General features: G+C 57.6%; 6 protein-coding genes across 6 annotated transcripts; 3 read left to right on the top strand and 3 right to left on the bottom strand.

Annotated features, from left to right (window-relative positions):
• Positions 1-286: 286 nt before the first annotated feature.
• Positions 287-2659, bottom strand: TRAVEDRAFT_131746 (tannase and feruloyl esterase; the record flags this gene model as incomplete). Its single annotated transcript, XM_008044240.1, has 11 exons — positions 287-352; positions 411-620; positions 722-925; positions 989-1067; positions 1129-1353; positions 1432-1469; positions 1527-1688; positions 1744-1786; positions 1902-2044; positions 2109-2182; positions 2323-2659. 11 exons carry the CDS (start codon positions 2657-2659, stop codon positions 287-289), a joined length of 1581 nt encoding a protein of 526 aa, XP_008042431.1.
• Positions 2660-3953: 1294 nt separating this feature from the next.
• Positions 3954-5184, top strand: TRAVEDRAFT_130464 (uncharacterized protein; the record flags this gene model as incomplete). Its single annotated transcript, XM_008044239.1, has 3 exons — positions 3954-4294; positions 4374-4745; positions 4926-5184. The coding sequence occupies 3 exons, from the start codon at positions 3954-3956 to the stop codon at positions 5182-5184; spliced, it is 972 nt and encodes a 323-aa protein (XP_008042430.1).
• A 351-nt stretch (positions 5185-5535) lies between these two features.
• TRAVEDRAFT_39562 (HET-E) lies at positions 5536-6869 on the top strand (the record flags this gene model as incomplete). Its single annotated transcript, XM_008043678.1, has 2 exons — positions 5536-5570; positions 5834-6869. 2 exons carry the CDS (start codon positions 5536-5538, stop codon positions 6867-6869), a joined length of 1071 nt encoding a protein of 356 aa, XP_008041869.1.
• A 2949-nt stretch (positions 6870-9818) lies between these two features.
• On the top strand, positions 9819-11199 carry TRAVEDRAFT_51394 (uncharacterized protein; the record flags this gene model as incomplete). Its single annotated transcript, XM_008043869.1, has 6 exons — positions 9819-9825; positions 9881-9978; positions 10043-10206; positions 10297-10396; positions 10905-10973; positions 11053-11199. 6 exons carry the CDS (start codon positions 9819-9821, stop codon positions 11197-11199), a joined length of 585 nt encoding a protein of 194 aa, XP_008042060.1.
• Positions 11200-11539: 340 nt separating this feature from the next.
• TRAVEDRAFT_31053 (uncharacterized protein) lies at positions 11540-14554 on the bottom strand. The gene is made up of 9 exons (XM_008043634.1): positions 14110-14554; positions 13838-14062; positions 13698-13784; positions 12520-13637; positions 12440-12456; positions 12284-12385; positions 12213-12220; positions 11968-12157; positions 11540-11898 (listed from the first exon to the last, which is right to left on the bottom strand). Exons 1-9 carry the CDS (start codon positions 14243-14245, stop codon positions 11739-11741), a joined length of 2043 nt encoding a protein of 680 aa, XP_008041825.1. The 5' UTR covers positions 14246-14554; the 3' UTR covers positions 11540-11738.
• A 1166-nt stretch (positions 14555-15720) lies between these two features.
• TRAVEDRAFT_31052 (uncharacterized protein) lies at positions 15721-17606 on the bottom strand. Its single transcript, XM_008043633.1, is given in 8 exon segments — positions 15721-15747; positions 15765-15882; positions 15940-16246; positions 16300-16837; positions 16895-17032; positions 17085-17354; positions 17413-17488; positions 17547-17606. The coding sequence occupies 2 exon segments, from the start codon at positions 17228-17230 to the stop codon at positions 16951-16953; spliced, it is 228 nt and encodes a 75-aa protein (XP_008041824.1). The 5' UTR covers positions 17231-17354; positions 17413-17488; positions 17547-17606; the 3' UTR covers positions 15721-15747; positions 15765-15882; positions 15940-16246; positions 16300-16837; positions 16895-16950.
• Between the last annotated feature and the right edge of the window lie 1045 nt (positions 17607-18651).

The raw sequence follows: 18651 nt of genomic DNA, 5'->3' as shown, positions 1-18651 counted from the left end.
AAGTAAAAACTGTTCTAGCGTGTCGGGCGGGCAAACCCTCCAGTAACCGGCGGCGGTCGTTCGGGCCCGCCAGTGTCACTCTACCAGTTGGCACCGTAGAATTCTACACGCAAAACCTGCAAATAGCAAAAACAAAGTCGGTATCACGGGTGACGGAGAAGCCTCACAACATAACAATTGTCAGAGCATACGGTAGCCGAAGAAACCAGGACTGCTCTGTAACTATCCAATCAGCGCCGGCAACAAACACAAAAAACAAGTCCCGCCATATAACCCACCGCCAGGCTCAGACGCACTCGAAACTCGCCGCGTCGTTCTGATCACCTCCGCGGAACCGCGCCTTCATCGGATGCTGCAAATCTCGTCAGCACTCGTACCTCGGTCACCTTTAACGTTACATCTGAACGCACCATGCACAGCGGACGCGTGAACGCGACCCCGTCCGCCGCGATGTCGTTGTTGAACTTCGTGGCAATGATAGTGGTCGGCGCGACTCCGTCTTCGACCCAGTGGATGAGCGCGGCGAGGATGTCGTGCTCGGGGTCGTTGGGGACGACCTGCTGGAAGGGTCCGCCGAAGGAATTTGCGCCGTGGCCGCCCTGCGTGTCTTCCGTCATTACCTCGTATGACTCCTCCAGGAACAGAATCGTATACGTACGAAGCTGGAAGAAAAAAGATCTCGTCAGCATGCTGGAGAGATAGAGCAGGTAAAGATCTATACATACCAGTGGTCCATTCCGGGTGCGGGGAAAAGGCGGTAGTAATCATCCACATTCACGCCCCTGCGGAGCGCATCATCGCGCACAGTATCGTAGTAGTGGAAGCTGTTGCGCGGGCTGATAATCTCGTCCGTGAGGCCGACGTAGTGCATCACCTTCCCATTGTGCAGCGGCGCGGAGAACGCGCTCAGGTCTGGGTTGATCGCCTGCGCAGACGTTTAAGTAGAAGTAGACGCGTGACGGTGGAGAAGAGCGGGGCTACGGCGTACGTTTGCGTTCCCGGGATTGACCGCGTCCGCGATCTTGTACACGCTCGAGTTATACTGGTCGATCGTCCAAGTCGTATCGCTGTCCGCCGCGTCAGTATCTACCACCACTTACGTCGCTCGAGAGACCCACTGGCACGTACTTGAGCACCATAAACTGAAGCCAGTTGGTGATGAGCGGGTTGGGCGTCTCACTGGTGAGGTCCGTAAAGTACACGTCCTCGCCGCCGAGGTTGAACCCGGTGAACACGAACTTGCCGTCTTCAAAGTAGTCCTCGTAGATCTGCGGGAGAATGGCGAGCTGGTCCGCGTTCAGACACGTCGCGGGGTTTTGGCTCGGGGCGCACGCCAGGGTCTCGGGACGGAAGCTGAGTTGGAGGAACTCTTAGCCAAGCGTTCGATAGCAGCGTAATACGCGGGTGGAAAAAGTTTTCAGAAGGACGTACTGGCACGCGGACGGATCGTTGATGACATTGTCAGTAACCTGTCACTCGAACATTAGCGCACGCCTCTATGCTGCTGAGCATGCGAGAAAACGCACCCCGTCGAGCGCATCGCACTGCTTCATGACCTCCGGCGCGATCACGTCCGTCCACGTCGCCTGCGGGATGAAGTGCGGGGACGTCGCGGGCTCGACAAGCTGCGAGAGGTGCGCGCCCCACGACACCAAGCGGGACATCCAGTTCGCGGGGGAGCCGACGACCTGGACGGTTTCCGCCAGTCAGCACGGGTGGAAGACGGATGTGCGGGATACTTACGACGCCGTCGAAGCTGTCGGGGAACATTTGGGTTTCTTTCAGGCTATGGAGGTCCCCGCGGATCAATATGGTGTCGATCACGATGCACTGCGAAATAATAATACCCTTGGCGGCCACCTATGTTCACATCAAGGAGGTGTGAGCGTAGCAATGATCACACAGTAAAGACGTCAGGCTTACCGGTAGAGCAACTCAGGTAATACGACCCCTTCGGAGCCTGGTTATAGAACTGCTCAATGATGTCCTTGCCTGCCAGCACACTAAGGTGTACGGCTCTCCACCCAAAGTCGATGAGCATATTCTTAGGAGGCCAAAAAAGAATTAGCTGGATATGTCAAGCAGGGAGGCGGGTGAGGTCGATTTACGTCGTTATGGGGTCCGCCCCAGGTGCCGTCGAAGCCTGAGTAGTTATGGCCCCCGTTGGTAGCCACACCCGCAACTGATAGAAAAAATGCGTCAGGGCTGAGGGGAGACCATTGCGGAGCGGGACGAGTGCATTCTCCTCACACCCTTGTGGGATCGCTTGACGACCGAGGGACATGACGTCCGCTAGAAACCCCGGTAAGCTCCGCGAATCACACACGGGCACGCCGCGGCCGTTCATACCTCCTCCGGCGAGCCCACCACCCCCGACGGTGAGCATGCGCTTGTTCCACGCCGTAGCGTCCGGGAGCCAGATCTCAGTGTTGGCAAATGAGCCTGCCGTGGCGTTCGTGGTGATCACGCACTGAAGGCGGCAGAACGCGGGCAGGCTGGAGGATCCGAAGCCGAGGTAATCGTTCGAGATCGCGACGGTGGTGTTCGCGGGATGGTACGTCCGTTCTGTGAGGACCACGCCCGGGGGTCCGCTGGGCGTGAAGTCCAGACAGGCGGCAGATGGGGAGTTCTTGCGGCGGACCGCATCTGCGCCGCCCATAACCGCGGAGAACTGCAAGACGCTGACGAGCACGAGGGCTGTGAGGGTGAACATGAGCACGAGCTTGTCTGAGAGTGTACGCCTCCAATGTGCATGATTTATAGGTCTTGCGCTCTTTGAACGTGGGCTTGAGATCGAGCCTTTTTCCGAGAAAGACATGCGCTCGACGTCTGGAATGAAGTCATGAGGCGCTGTGTGCGGAGGGTGCGACGAGTGGTACTCGCCTAAAAGTGGTGTTGGCGAGCTTGAACGTTCGCGCATCTTGAGCCGGCTGTTTGCGAACAATAGAGAAGGCCTTCAAGGACCGAGGGAATGCCCAAATGCGACGTCTTGCAGACTCACTCTGCGTGATCAAGGTGACAGGGAGCTTGAAACACCTCGGTCCGAGCCAGTCAAACTCATTGGTACCGGCTACTGAGTGTCCGAGGAGGCCTTCACTTAGCCTTTGAGGGATACCGTGCTGATATTTTTTCCGTGTCCTCTGCGTTGGCGAAGTGAGTCTGACTCCGAAGGAACAACGAGATGCATGGGGGTATTGAATGAACCTTCGACATGGGCGCTCCATACGGGCGCCTGTTTGCTTAACCTCTTGCTTGTTTGTCAATATTTGTCTGTGCCTCTCCAGGTCTCTAGGTTCCTCTCTCTCGGACGGACGAGAGGCTCGGCGTACCCTCCTCGAGACATTCTCTGCTATGTGCCACGACGCCCTAGCTTCACCGTATGGCGGAACTGTCTCCGCCTTTAAAATCACGTTGAGTCCCCATCATAGATTGGTAGTACCCCGCCGGTTCTTGAAAGCTCCAGACAGCGATATCATTGCGCTCCCGCAAGACAGATAGACGTTCGTCAAAGGGACATATATTGTCATTTTTTCCAGGAGATCTTTCAAAGCTCCTGTATTGCCGGGTCGGGCACGCGCTCATGTGTACCGCGTCCTTTTCGAGCCTCGAGGTCCAGCCTAAGCGCCCCGTATCATGTAACACGGTAGGTTTTATGTTTACTGGGTTTTTCGCTCTCCCTCGCTGACACCATGTACGGCAGTACACCCTCTGGATCAATTGAACCTGCAAGATATCGGACCGAGTATAGTCGTGCACACAATCAGCGCCTGGTCAGGTGGTATTCCGTTTACGACTCGTGGGATGTGTAGCGCCTTTCGCTCCATCGTTGCCGACGAGCCTTCGACTTCTTCAATATCTGGGGACACACGGTACCGTTCCCTGATTGCACTCTAATCGTAACACCTTCATCCCCTCCTGCTCCCTCCCTCATCCGTGCCGCCTCGCCCGTCCCGATGCCTTCTGATATCCCACCACCATGGGACATCTACGCTCAAGAACTGTTTCACCATCGCCATGGCTATCCCCTGTGGGCGCCCAACCCTGCTCGCGCTCAGTGGGATGTTGAGATCGCAGACGTAGGATGGCTGAACGAGGGCACGTTCTTACATCTCTTCCGGACCACGCTTCCTGATGGAGCAGAACATCAGCCGCACGAGCTGTTGCCGGAAGACTACGTGCCATTCGTCCCGAGAGAGAGCACCCTTTTCCGATCTCCCGAGAGTATCACCCAGCCCGTGCTATACAGTCGCACGATCAAGAATGTCTCGGTCTCAGGAGGGGGGTCGATGAATGCGTACGCAAAACTTGGTGCTGGCTCTTCACCTGGATGCTTACGCCGACTCCCTTAGTCCGCCGTTGGGCGGCTCCGCTAGCGGTAACATCGGATTCCAGTGCGCAGAGGACCGCGGGGCGCTTCTACTACTTAGCCCCAACGGCTCGGCAACATACATGCCATCTAGACGGAAAGTCACTCAATACATGCGCGAGTACTTGGACAAGTGGCTGCTGCTCGCGAACGACACACTGGACCTCCCACTGAACGAGCAGGATATCTACTTCGTCACCGGCGTAACGAAGACAAGCCGCTGGGGCGTCGCCGCATTCTATGGTAGCCAGCGGGGTGTGCATGGCAGCGTCTCGTGCGACTTCGCTGCTCTCGGCTCCGCGAATATTGAAGTGAGCATCTCCCGGTTGTCCGCCCCCGGTATCTGGCACAAGACAGGCCCACCGCACGCGCGTAGGAGGTCCAATGCATCCCCACTCCTGGCCTCCATGCCCACCGAGCCCAGGTACTCGCACGACAGTACCTCTCCGCCATCGATTTTCGGGACGGAATCTTCTACGCCTCTATCGCCCTCCTCTGCCGCAGGGCCTGATCTACCTACGTGGGCGTCATCTGCGTACAGCGCTGGATCATCCTCCAGTGTTCCGGCTCTCGCTGTGCCGCAAGCCTCTCCTAACACTCCCGACAAACCGAACCAGTGCATTTTCTTCCACTACTACAAGGCGAAGCGACGGAGAACCAAGTTTTTTCTTCGGCGCTTTGAGGCCCGGGCGGGTCCGCATGAGCTGCCTCCACCGGACCCTGACGACTCGTATGGCAGCTCAGATGTTCTGGAAGAGGATTCAGGGGGCGATTCAGACTCTGAAACAGTGTCAGGTATTTCGAAGGTGCGTGTATAGGCCAGTATACGATGCGAAGCACCCACTGATTTAGGCCAGCCTTACGATCCCGTGAATGCGGCCTTGGACTATATACTCGAGGTGAGCTTTGAAGGCGTCCATCGCTTCAATATGCACGTTAAGTGCTAATATACTCGGCGTGTAGAACTCAGAAGCGGAGATAGCTATCGCCTCTGATATGGACTTCTATGCGCTCTTCCAGGTATACTGTCAGTGTGTCAAGCGTGCGTTGGTATATGATTGAAAGATCCGCGCAGGATCAAGACTTCCCGGTCGATGTGGCAGAGCAACTCGCGCAGCTCAAACCGCATGTGGACATAGATGAGAACTACGGTCGGCGATATTGTTGCAATGTGTTACCTTCTGCTGACTGACTCTCATAGTGGGTACGTTTGACGTTGATATGACATTCAACCGAGAGCAAGTTGGAGAACAGTCCGATGAGGCTCCGAACGTACAACGCGCGATATCCGTCAGCAACGCCCCTCCTGGCCCAGACATACCGGACAGCCCACATGACAGTGACACCCCGCGTACGTGATGTACATGCTATGAAAATGGTGATCTTACTGTGTTCAGCAGCGTTGGAATCACCCACGAGCGGGGGGCAGACGGTATCACCCCGCAGGAAGCCGCCCGTAAATCCTAGGAACGAGCTGGCATCACACGCCGGTGCCATCGGAAACCCTACTACCCACTTCGGGTCTATCACCACTCTGGCTTATTCCGCTGATGGAAAGTACCTCGCGAGCGGTGCGGAAGATACATGCATCACCGTACGGAATGTGCGCGACGATACCGTGGTACGCCACTTCACGGCGCACGAGGACACGGTGTCTGCACTCGCATTCTCCCCTACCTGCACTCTTCTTGCATCCGCGTCGAGTATTGGGCCGATCAAGCTGTGGGACGTCGAAGCTCTGCATCGAGTACCGCAGACCATAGATGTGGGCAACAAGGCAATTCGCTCCCTCGCGTTCACTCCTGACGGGTCCAAGCTTCTGGGAGGCGCACGCGACGGCACATTCAGCATCTGGGACGCGGTCAGCTTCGAGCTCCTCGCGACCGCCCAGTACGATGGCGAGGTCACCTTCATCATCTTCTCCGCCGACGGGCGGATGATGGCTACCGGCGGAACAGAGCGAGTCTGCCGCGTCTGGGAGGTGGCCAACCTCGACATCGGTGCGCCCAAGTCGGTGCTTGCAGGCCACCAAAGCACGGTCTCCTCCGCCTCATTCTCATCCGACGGGCGGTACATCGTGACGGGTTCGTGCGACTTCGGGTGCTGCATCTGGAGCACTGAGGACGGCAGGGCACTCGTCGAGCTGCGCGAGCACACCGGTCCCGTGTGGTCGGTGTGCTTCTCCCCAGACGGGACGCGCGTCGTGTCAGGCTCATCCGACTCGACGGTGAAGGTGTGGGACGCGCGGACGGGGGAGCGGGTGCTGTCGCTCGAAGCGCACGACGGCGGGATCAACGCTGTCGCGTACTCGCCCGACGGCACGTATGTTGCGTCCGCGTCGTCCGATGACACAGTCCGGCTATGGAAATTCACGCAGGATGGAACATTGGTCAAGACGTACAACGAGCACGATGACTTTGTCACGTCTATGCAATTCTCGCCGGATAGTAAGACGATCGCATCTGGGTCGCACGATGGGACGGTGTACGTTAGACCGCTCTAAGTAGGTGCCAGGTTTGTATGTCGTGCGGCCGCTTGAATTTGTTCGTGTTGTATATATGTAACCGATTGTACTCGCGCGGATATAAGAGAATATCATACAAATGTTGACCTGACTTGATCCGTCGCATCCAACGGATGACGGCCGCCTAGGCTTCACATGCCTTAGCGCTCATATTGGCATCGATCGATGGCCAATTGAAGTTGCTCATTCCCTTGTATCTGAACCGCGATCTCTCTCGCTGGGGTTATCCTCTACGAAAGCACACACTTTCTGCAACGCGACATCGGCCTTGGTACTACTCCGAGTCATCCCCCCGTCTGCTCTTGGAGTACAGGTGGTTCAGCGATCGGGAACGTTACGCAAGGTATTCACCAGCATACAACTACGACTCTCAGTATACTTTTGTACTCACTCATTCTTGTACATGGTATCTCAGGCCACTCATAACTATGGACATACAAAGTCGTCCGCAAGACATCTGGAACATGATTATCGACCGCTGCGCCTGCCTCGCAGAAGATTTTGACCTTGACGATGTCCTGGCTTCTTATCGCGTCCTTCGAGCGTGCTCGCTCACCTGTCATGCGTGGCTACACCAAAGCCGCGTCCGCTTGTACTCCATTGTCGCTTTCAGGCGTCCTCACCATGTGGACAAATTCCTTTTCGCTCTTGATGGTAGCCCCAGCCTCGCCGATTATGTGGACACCCTGATGGTGGACTCCGAGGGTCCTGCCACCCGGAAATATCACCGTCCGCGGCGTTACAAGTCCGAATTCATCCATTTTTGCGATCCTGAGCTAGTGAAGCAGCTTCGCAAGAAGTTGCGGAAGCTCATACTTCGAGTCGACTGGTCCCATTACCCTCCCTGGTATAACGAATGGGTTGGATTATATCCGATCTATGAGCTACATATCTCGGGTCACTTTCGGAATCCATTCCACCTCTTCCGACTGGTCTGGGCGTTCCCGAGGATGAAGCACCTTCGTCTCAAGCTCGGATTGTCGTTTAGAGACACTGAGAGCGACACCTCACTGGATTTAGGAGCTCTGTCTGTGAGGACTCGGAACCGCTGCACCTCCCTCCGCACGCTTGAAATTGACGTGAGTCTGCGATATTCTTTGCTGTTTCTATCCGCTAACATGCACCGCTTCAGGCTAGCTCAGGATTGCTGTGCTCGGCCCCTGCATTCGCCTTCGGATCCTCCCTCTCGAAGGTTATTCTATATTGCACTGACCCTTACCTGCGAATGCCATTTGCACACGGTAAGCGTTGAGGCGCCCATTTGGCCTCTGTTCGAGCTCGCGTATGACTGTGCCGCTGACGGCGTAGTCCCATATAGGCGACCCTGACCATCATAATCGGTACCTCTCGACCTTCCCCTCTTTAAAAGAGCTGGTACTGGTGATCAAATGCGGAACTCGCGACGGATGGTCTCATGAACAGGCATTCATGATTCTTTCCAAGGCAGGTGTACATCCGCATATACGTTCCGTCTGCTTCCGCATCTTGTTCTTGGTGTCTAACACGCTCTCGGGGCACGAGTCCCGCTCTTGGCGTGACACCTTACTACCTCGTGAAGGTTTATTGACCCAATTTCTCGGATCTAACCTTCTGGTGGAAGCGTGCTCTGTGGTCAGAAATCCGGAGCGAATCGAAGTTCAGTTGCCATCCAATATCACCCCCGACTTGAAATATCCACACCAGCAGTGGTGGGAGAGCACAATACGCCATTCTCTTCCGCAATATAATGGCAAGATAATTGTCGAGCCCAGACACGTGCACGTGTTCGCCGGTATGTAACCGTCTGTCTTATCAGTATTTACCCAGACTGTTGTGATGCCGACCCGCGTACCTAGACAAGGATCACACAAAGCCAAGGGTGCCAAAGAGAGACCCTTCATACCAGGCAGTGCTTGAAGCTTTAGCAACAACTGCATCGTGTGCTGGTATGCCAGATCCACCTCATAGTCGCACTAATTATCTAACGACAGTGTCAGGCTTAAAGAGAGTGCAAGGCCCAACTCCGCGCGTAACCCAAGTCGTTGGGACTCATGCGGATCCAGGTGATTCCATATTATTTGTTTTACATTATCTAAATTACTCAATGACTTGCTGTCAGGGTACGCTCCGGAAGAAGATCCAGATACCGGAGTGATATCAGATCATCCGGCTACTGCAGGAGATTTCCCAATCAAGCTGCCAGTGAACGACGTAGAGTGCAAAGACTCGCCCCAAATCACACGTGATGTAAGTACAGCTACAGGCTCCAAGCCTCGATATCATCCCAAATGTAGCTCATCGTTATCCTTCCGTCTGTGTTACCCCATCTCGTTCTCAGACATTATCACGTCTCCCGCCAGAAACAGGGTCCTCAGGCCCTTGGAGATGTAATGATGACGAAGACGGCCATTTCTTCCAGGACTTCCATCGGTTCCACTTGAGGGCCAACTGCGTTCTTGGTCTCTCCCACGGGGTGACGTACTCCCTTGAAGCGCTGTATGGTGAGCAATACCCACCATTAGACTGGTTCACACCGAGCAGAGGTGTTTTCTTGTGGCAGTGGACCCAAATTGGCGATGTGAGCCTCGAACTCAGGTTCTCGCGCTAATACGATTGGTTTACACCCACTCATATTCCCCGCCACAGGAAATCCGCTTTCATGTCCCATCAGGAGTTTCGGATTTCCCTTAATGGCCTTATTTCCCCTTATTTGCCGCATTAAGGGCAAATAAGTGCTAAGCTGCTAAGGGTGATTTCTTGAATGTGTTGCTGGTCAGGGTCCGTCGCACCTGCACCGTTTTTTTTTGTGTTGTTCGTCGATGTTGACCACATTCTGGCATTTTCACGCTGACAAAACTTTCTCAGCACGAAAATTCAAAAATGCTAAGGCAACTAAGGGCAATAAGGGGCCACGACATCTATGACCACGCCGTTAAGACATATCACTCTATGCGATGTAATCACTGAGTAATTTTGCCCGAGTTTGTAGAACTAATGGCTCGTCTGTTTAGGGGTGTACGACAATACGGTCTTAGGAACTCGCGAGATGTTCGGAGAAGTCCACGGTAACGTCGATGGCGCGGTAGCAGATATCGACATTGTTTGGGAGGTAAATAATGGTCCCCGCGTCTTCAAGTCGTTGTTCATCTTTATTTGAATGTCTCATATACCAGATAATCAAGAAGCCCGTCAAAGCTGCTGAAAGTAACCTCCAGGCTTTCGGCAGAATCCGTTGGCACATACAGCAGTTCCTATATCGGTTAAGGAAACATATTGGCCGCAAACCTGAGGTTATACTAAGCAACGTCTTCGAGGGCATCGGGGAGGTGGGCGCCAGGTAAGTGTGTCACAACAGACTCTAGCAAGCCCGTCATCGACAATGCTTGATTTGCCCAACGTTAAGTAGCTCACATTATGAATTTTTTAGTGATATATACTGCTCCGAGGACGAGAACCCGGACTCGGACTCGGACTCGAACTCCGACGAGGACGAGGACAAGGACAAGGACAAGGACAAGGTCGACGAAGTAAGTCACGTAGAAATTGCAGTATAGTGGACATTACTGACTGTGACCTAACTATCGTGCTCAATCAATTTCGACCTGGGACGTGGAGGCGGCAGATCTTGAGGAGCTAGAGTCCTTTTTCGAGGCGCGTGTGCTAAACGAAGGTGATCGTTACTGCACCCAACTGGCCATGATCACAATACTCATCTAGCTGTGGCTTGGGGTCGGACATACCCACAAGAGGATCTCGCAAGGTACGCTGCTTAAATGCTTTTCCTCTTTGAGGCGGGGTAGTATCCATGACCCACACTCGGTGAACTCGCATCTTAGGCTTAGGACCATTGTTCAAGATATCCTGGGGATGATCTCGGCCATCCAGGCTATGTCTGATACATGGAGCTACTATGTATGTCGAATTCAGCCGTGCCCTCCTCCGAGTACCTGTAGTTCTCCCCCCCCTCCCCCTCCCCCCCAATTTATGTGCGAGTTCTGGATTTTCTGAGGCTAATAAAACTCATCCACCATCTAGATATTGCAAGACCTGAAGTCCCTTGAGACCTCTCTGTACGCCTTCCGCATCTTGGGCCCAGACATCGCCGTACGTCATGTTCCACCTGCGAGATGGGCGTTTACCATGTCGAAGTTGTGTCTACATCTGACATGGACCGGGTTTCCAGCACCTCAGGCAAGTCCGCGCGACGACCAAGCGGCTGATGAAACGCCTAGATTTGTTTCAGGGCCAGCATTGGAGGGCCGTCGAAGTTAGCATAGAGGTGCGACGCAGTTGTGACGAAGGCGAGCACAAGCAAGGTTCCGGGGTTTGATGTTATGATGTAGGATACGCACTCTAGCAAACACGTACAATCGTCTCTTGCGCCTAACGGCTGCCAGTATCCTCGATCGTTTGTCATACGACTTCGTCCCAACTTCATCCCATCCGCCGTTGACCGATACCGCGTTGAACTTATATCGCTTATCCGCCAGATCCAAAGGCATGATCAGCACTCCGTCGCGACTCAATGCTACCTTGAGTAGCTTAGTAACTATAATAGTTCATGCCGGTAGTGATAAGATGCAAATTTATACTTCAGAGGTGGAGTCGGGCGTCGCACTCTACACCAGCGAAAATTTTGAGTCTGACCGAGCATTCCGAGCACATAAACCGGCGAAGAAAAGCTATATGCTACAAAGACGACTATAACAAGGCTCAAAGCTACGATAGCGATCATCAAAACATGCACCAACACGACCTGCGAGCACAACACCAAGAGTCCGGAAGCCCCCCTCCCCCTCGACCTCCACCGCGCCCCCCTTCCACACAGCCACAGCCACAGCCCTTCCAACCACAAGTACCCCACGCCACTCACCACCCAGCGGCCATGCCCTCGTTCAAGACGATGATATTGTCCAGCTTATCGACCGCGCGGCCCTCGATCTCCGCCGCCTCCTCAAACTCCTCGATGAACCGCGCGCAGTCGCCCAGGTGCGCGCGCTCCTGCCACGACGCCGACTCCGCCTTCCACCTACCCCGATCAGCGTTAGCGCACACCGCAGCACATGAGCGAGACCGAGGAGGGAAGAGGACGACGCACCCGTCCCACTTGACGAGCCAGAGGAAGCGCGAGGGCCGCTTGACACCGTCGGCGATGTCCGCCTCGTATGGGCGCCGCCCGATGATGCGCTCGACGAAGTATTCGTTCGTGTCCTCTGCGAGCCCCGCGCGCTCGCAGTCCGGGCGCATGCATGCGGCTTCTTGGAAGCGCAGCCCCTGGCGCTGTTGATCTGCGGAGGGCCGTGATCAGTCTGAACTCGAACTGGTCATGGGTGAGTAACGTACGGTTGGAACTGTGGCGCAACAGGCAAGTGATGAGTGGGAGAGCGCAGCGGGGGGCGGACGATGGGGCGCACCTAGAACTCTCGCAGGGCGGACACACGAACTCCGCGTCCGGCTCCAGGCGCGGGTCGCCCATCTGCAAGCCAACGCACCCAAAGTGGTACCACGCTTCGCAACTGTTTATCTCGTCAGCCCCGTATACAGCGCACGTCAAGGCGAGAAATACGTACTTGTCGCATTGCACAAACTTGCGCATAAGATCGTGAACTTCACGCACAGCACCACGAATCCCAGACAAGGAACCACGCACCTCGCGCTGATACGCCTCGTCCCCGTCGATCTTCGCAGGCCACCGACAGTCCGTGCCAACTCCCGGCGGATCGGCCTTGGTCTTAGCCTGGGCAGCACTCTTCCCGTTCGAGGTCCCGCCACGCCCGCGTCCCCGCCCGCCCCCTCGTCCACGCGCCGCCTTCCCACCCGGGGTCGACGCACTCGCTGACACATCGTCAACATTACCCATAGTCTTCCGCCTCTTCGCCGCAGGCCCAAGCTGCCCGGGCTCGCTCCGCTCCTTCTTCACCGTCACCCGCGCACTCGCGCTCGCCCCCGCCTTCCCGCCGCGCGCCGCCCCCTTACCCCGGCCCCGCGCTGACGTACTGCGCGCGGGTGCTGCGACCGGTGCGCTTGCGCTCGCGCTGGAGCCGTCGCTGCGCTCGGAGGACGTCTGCGCCTGGGACTTCGGCGGGCTTGACAGCGAGGACAGCGACGAGAGCGATCCAGGCGTGGATGGCGTTGCGGCGGGCGCGCGTGTTGGCGACGGCTGTGAGGCGCTGGAGGGCGACAAGGTCGAGCCCACCGATATGGCGTTCAGCCGCCCGAATCCGCGCGGGATGGGGACTGGGGAACGTGGTGCGAGTGGCGCCGAGGAAGAGGAGGACACCGCAGCCATCGTTGTCATTGTGGCCGTAGACGCCGATGTAGACGCCGCTGCAGCCGCCATGGCCGCTATCACGTTCCGTCTGGGAATCGGCGGCGATCCGTTCTGCTGTGACTGGCTTGCGGGGGACGAGACTGTCATCGCCTTGGTTGGAGGTGAAGCGGATGCGACCGAGATTGGCGATCCCGACGCCGCACCTGGCCGTACGAACGCCGACCTGCGCGGTATGACCGGGGTTGTACGCGGCAGAGGAGGTGTCGGAGGCTTCTGAGCGGCGGGGACAGGCGAAGGACTGCTCGGAGGATGGGAACCACCGTCGGCGTCCGCCCCGAGGCTCTGCAAGATCTCCTGCTCGTCGAAGATCGAGCTCGCGCGCCCCTCGGACGACGCAGACGGGACTGTCGCGGGCGCGTTAGCGGTGAGAAGCCGCTCCGTGGACGTGTCGACGCTCGGTGAAGGGACCTTGCTGGTGGCGGACGAGCTTGAGCCGTCTATGCAGCACGGCTTTGTCAACATTCCCGTGTAGTGTGTGCATGGAGGGAACGACGCACCGGTGTATCCGGCCGCTGGGCTCCAGTGCGCGGGCGCGAGCGGCTGTACGGCGAATGCCACCGACGCAGCTCGTAACGCTGGCGATCCTTGATCGTCAATCAGTCAAAATCGCGCTGAGAAGAACCGTAGATGCGAGTACCTTCAGCCTGTGGTGTCGCTCGGTAGCGGTTGAGCGGTGCCCCCGCAGATGACCGGGGAGGACGGAACGATATTGTGGGGATCTGCGCAGGCATATCGACCTGGACGTCGGCATCTATGCGCCTCACGGGCGGTTCGAGGTCCAGCGTGTCGACTCCTGCATCGACCAACTGGCGCACGACGGGGTCGGTGTTCACCCCAGCCTCGTGCCTCACAATGGTCGGACCTGTAAACTGTTCAGAGGACATCTCAACGGCATTATGCAACACTCACGCGCCGCATCCGGATCGCTCACGCTCTCGGACAGCTCGACAACCGCGCGCTCGAGCTGGCGTATCCGGCCGAGCACCGTCGCGCGCTCGTGCTCGGGATCCGCGTCCGGATCGCCGCTCACGTCGCCCAGGATCATCTCGATCTTCTCCGAGCTCGCGAGCGAGCACTTCGCCGCGTTCACGACGCCTGTGTGCAGCCGCTCGAGCCCGTCCTTGGTCTCCTGCCGCGCGCTGGTTGCGACCTGGAGCGCCTCCGTCGCGACCTTTGCCATGTTGCCCATCGCGATCTCCATGCGGTTGAGCCGCGCGGTCATGTGCGTGTCGACCTTGTCGAGCGCGGTGGCGAACACGCTCAGGACGTCTTTGAAGGGCGTCGGGTCGTTGGGCGGATAGGGAGGTGTTGCCATGTTGTGCGGCGATGCGTTGGGTGGCGGATAGTACGGGTTTCCGTGTGGTTGTATGGTTGGGGGTTGAGGATGCGGGTGATGGGGTCTCCACCAGTCTGCTGCCGAGTATGTGGGAGGAGCACGCGGATTCATGTACGACCCTAGAAAAGACACAATCAGTCGCTGATTGTGACATGTGCCGTGTGTGTGTCGTGTGAGACGGGTACGCTGTTGGATATCGCGAAAACCGGGGGGGGGGGTTCACAGCCCACACGACACGGTTGACTCTTAGCCGTACGTTCACCGCTCGCTGTTCGCCGTCCACCATTCGTGCAAGTCCATACCCACCGCCACCGCCACCCGCTGGAGACAGAGTCCATCGACTTCGTCATGATGCGAGGCGGGCAGGTAATAGACACACAAGCAGGTGCCCCCAGCATCAGATCCTCGACAAAGGGCAAATAGAACAGTAACCAGAGCTGGCCTGGAAAAGCGACTCCAGTAAAGCTTGCGCCGAGACGCAATATGCGACGTATCAAGTACGTTGCGCACAGCAACTAGTCACCACTCGCTGGTCAAGCAGACCATCAACCTCTCCATGCTACGTAGACGTGGGAGCGTAGGCCAGAAGGCCAGGCTTTCTGCACTGTGGAGGAAGTATGCGTTGAAGACTTACCAGGGCCCTAATCTGTTTCGCGTGGTCGAGCGACTCCCGCACAATGCGTTGTGACCCTTATCACGCTTGGTAACAAGTAAAGCGCGTCCAGCTGCCTTTCTTGAAGTCCTCCGGATAGCAAGAACGAGAAAAGCAAGTGAACGGCGCGTAATCTGCGGGCGGAGAGGACGAACAAAGCGTCGCGCGCGACACAGGCCATGGCAAAGCAGCGTGACACCAAGGTCACGTGCTCTGACGTAACTCTAGCGCCGGACGGGCCATGGTCGAGGGCAGCGGCTTCCTGCCACCCTCGCTCGAGCGATGACGTCACGCGTGCGGGTGCGCGTCAGAGTGCGGCGAGTGGCCGTTGACAATGCTGGACTCTGGCTCTATTCGAGAAAGGAGAGGGTTCTGGGAGAAGACAGAGGGGAGTGCATACATGGAGGCCGCAGGGACTTCGCGCGAGGACGAGGAGCGGGCGCCTACGGACTCGGACTTGTCTCTCGACCACGACCTTGTTTCCCGGACTCGTGTCCTTGCTCCCACTCTCTGCGCTCGACGACGCCCTACTACACGTGCTCGCTCGCCATGTATCTACTCGCTCCGAGGACTGTCCATCTCCCTGCTCCGCCTTGCCCACGCCGTCTCTGCGCTGTCCCGCGCCGCCCTTCGCTCGCTTGTGCTCTGGCGGCTACTCTCCGCGCTTCTCTTGCTCTGCCGACGACTCCTTGCACTATCACGATCTCTTAGTATCTGTCGCCCGCGCTCTCCGCAAAGTCGACGCACTTACTCTCGATCCGCCTACGAGACCGGCTGTATCCGCCCCCTCTCTGTCCTCTCACGCCCTGCTCGTCTCGCCCCACCTCATCGCCGCTCTCGTACCCGCGCTCGACTTCGAACGAAGGAACGCAGCCCACCGCGGCCCGCAAGACCGATGTCGTGCATAGGCGCCGACCGCCCTCTCCAACCGGTGGTCATACCTGGCCCATCTTGTACGTCCACCGCCGTACCGGGTCGGCAAACGTCGCGCGCCGTCCCGCAGTGTCTCCCCCAGCCTCCTCGTTCTCGCCCGCGCGCTCTCGCCGCCCGCGAGCGACCTGCAAGCCTCGGTAAGTAGACCTCGACAGATGCAAGTGATAAGTGTGCTCACCTTCGACGGTATCGTCGCTTGCCCGCGCCCTCGACTCGCAGAGCTCCCATTTCGCGTGTCCACTCTGTACCGCAGCGCAGGGCCGCCGGCATCGCGGAAGCCGGCATGAAGACACCTGCGCCGAGGCGTCGCGATGTCGTGTGCGTGTCCTCTGGCGGCGTGCGCAAAGCGGTCACGAGGAGGGCGCGGCGGCATGCGTAGGCACGTCTTGTACGACGGTGTGCGTCAAAACTGACATGCGCGCGGAATAGGTGCACGGAGGTCTCCCGTGCGGTGAGGGTGTGTGGACGACGATGGCCGTGCGGACGTCGAGCGGGCACACGGCCGTCGATGGGTGCGAGGATGTCGAGGGGCATGCGGACATCAAGGCGCATGCGGATGTCGAGCGCGCGTGCGGACTTTGTGAAGCAGCAGCCACCCGTCTGTTGGTACCACGGTGGTACACGAGACGTCGCCCATCGCGTGCGAACGTGCTGACAGCGTGATTCCAGTTCGCTACACCAATTTCTCGCGCGCGGCCTTCGCAGCAGCCAGCGGTCTGGACGGTGCTTGTCGTGAGTGCCGGGAGGGTCTCGACGCGATGTGGTGTGCTTACAGGCGATGAATCGTCGCTCGCAACGCAGGCTGCTTGCCTGTCGGATGCCCGTCGCGCTATGGGCGGCCACCGGCCTCGTTTGACGGAGTTGCAGCGGCGAGATGCAGCCTTCTCGATCCCCGACGGAGCTCCATTGAACTTGTGTACGGGCGGTGAGTACATAGTTGCTCTCGACGGCGGAGCAACTCACCAAGGATGTCGATAGGCCTCTGCACCAATGCGACTCGGAGGACGCGAGTCCGGCTCGTAGCCAGTGCAGCATGGTAGGTGGGGTGCGGCAATCTCGAACGGCGCGGTCGAGCGGGATGTTGTGCGGGCGTGCTCGCGAGGTCGCATCGCGGCTGGCTTTCGAAGTCGGAGTGCGCGCGTGGAGTGCAGAGGTGCGTAGTGGGTCGTTCATAGGGGAGCTGCAGAGGTGGCAATGGCGGGAGCAAATGACGGCGGCGGGACATTCTCTCGGGTAGGTATCCTGCACGTTCTGTCAATATATTTTTAACACTACTTGGTGACACACCTAGCGCGAGGACGGCAACATCCGGTGCGACGGAGGTGGTGCAGTACGGCGAGGAGGCCAGACCAGCGGGAGACGTCCCGGTGAGATGTTCTGCCGAGCTGCAGAATTGTTGTGCTTACTACTGTGCATTCCGAGCAGCTCTCCGGAGGGTCCGGCGGTGCCGATCAGCCTTGCGGGCGGTCACAAATGGGCGGTGTGTGGGAGCACGGCGAAGATGGCGCGCAAGGGTCATGTACGCGAGCGGCAACTGTTTGGCAGTTCCGCCCGGGAAAAATATATGTCGTTAATTCCGGGAGGTGCCCGCACAGCTCCTCCCGGAGGTGTGATTTCCGGCCGCATCCTGCTCTGGAAAGGCTTGGTATTTCCCTCTTAGGTTCACTTGATCTGGAACGCCTTAGATTTTCGGCACCCCGACTGTTCTCGCCTGATATCATGATTTCGGAGGTCGCCCGACCGTGCAGGGATAATAAAGTTACCCTCTCACGCACTCACACCGCCCGTTGCCCAGGACGGAGCTGGGCATGCTGGGAAAGGGTGTTTGGGACAGGCAGGAAGCCTGCATGTCCCATACAGCCTTTCTCCCATGCCCGGTCGACTATTTCCCTGATGCTTCTGTAAAGTATTGTACTTGTACTCATATGTATAAGGTCCATTACAAGACAGAGCGAGTCATATTCAAGCCACAAATGCTCTCGCCATATCCCGCCGGTGTGTTGAAGCCGGCACTGAAGTTGACTGCTCGACCCGGATACCCACAGCGCCACGACGCGCACGGCCGCCGTTTATTCCTTGGCGGAAAATGTTGCTCATGATGTGCCTCGGCGATAGCTCCAGTTCGCGCCCGCGGCGGCTGCCTCGCGGAGCGGTGGAAAGTGCGAACGTGGCAAATGACCCCGGAGGCGGGGTCAATCTCAGTTGCTATATCGGGAACACAGTGTGGTTCGCGAGCGCTTGAGTGCAGGGCCACTCGCCGCTCTCCTCGATCGGCCATGTACTTACTCTCGCCACGCTCATGCCGCCATGCTCGGCACCATGTCTCGAGGCTCGAAAGTAGCTTTTCAGTGCGCTAATACGATCCAGACTCATCCGCCAACCCTGCGCTTGAACTCATGTCCGGATTGCTTGCTGTACTAAATCTTGTAAGTGTTCGATTCATTCCAACGCTTCTCGTGTCGCCCTGGATTGGCTGCCCCATCGTATCAAACCTGGGGAGATAGACAGGGTTTGATTGCAAAGCGGCCGC

Source organism: Trametes versicolor (genome assembly GCF_000271585.1).
Source record: "Trametes versicolor FP-101664 SS1 unplaced genomic scaffold TRAVEscaffold_10, whole genome shotgun sequence".
NCBI classification, from domain to species: Eukaryota; Fungi; Basidiomycota; class Agaricomycetes; order Polyporales; family Polyporaceae; genus Trametes; species Trametes versicolor.
This window is presented reverse-complemented; position numbering and strand designations above follow the sequence as displayed.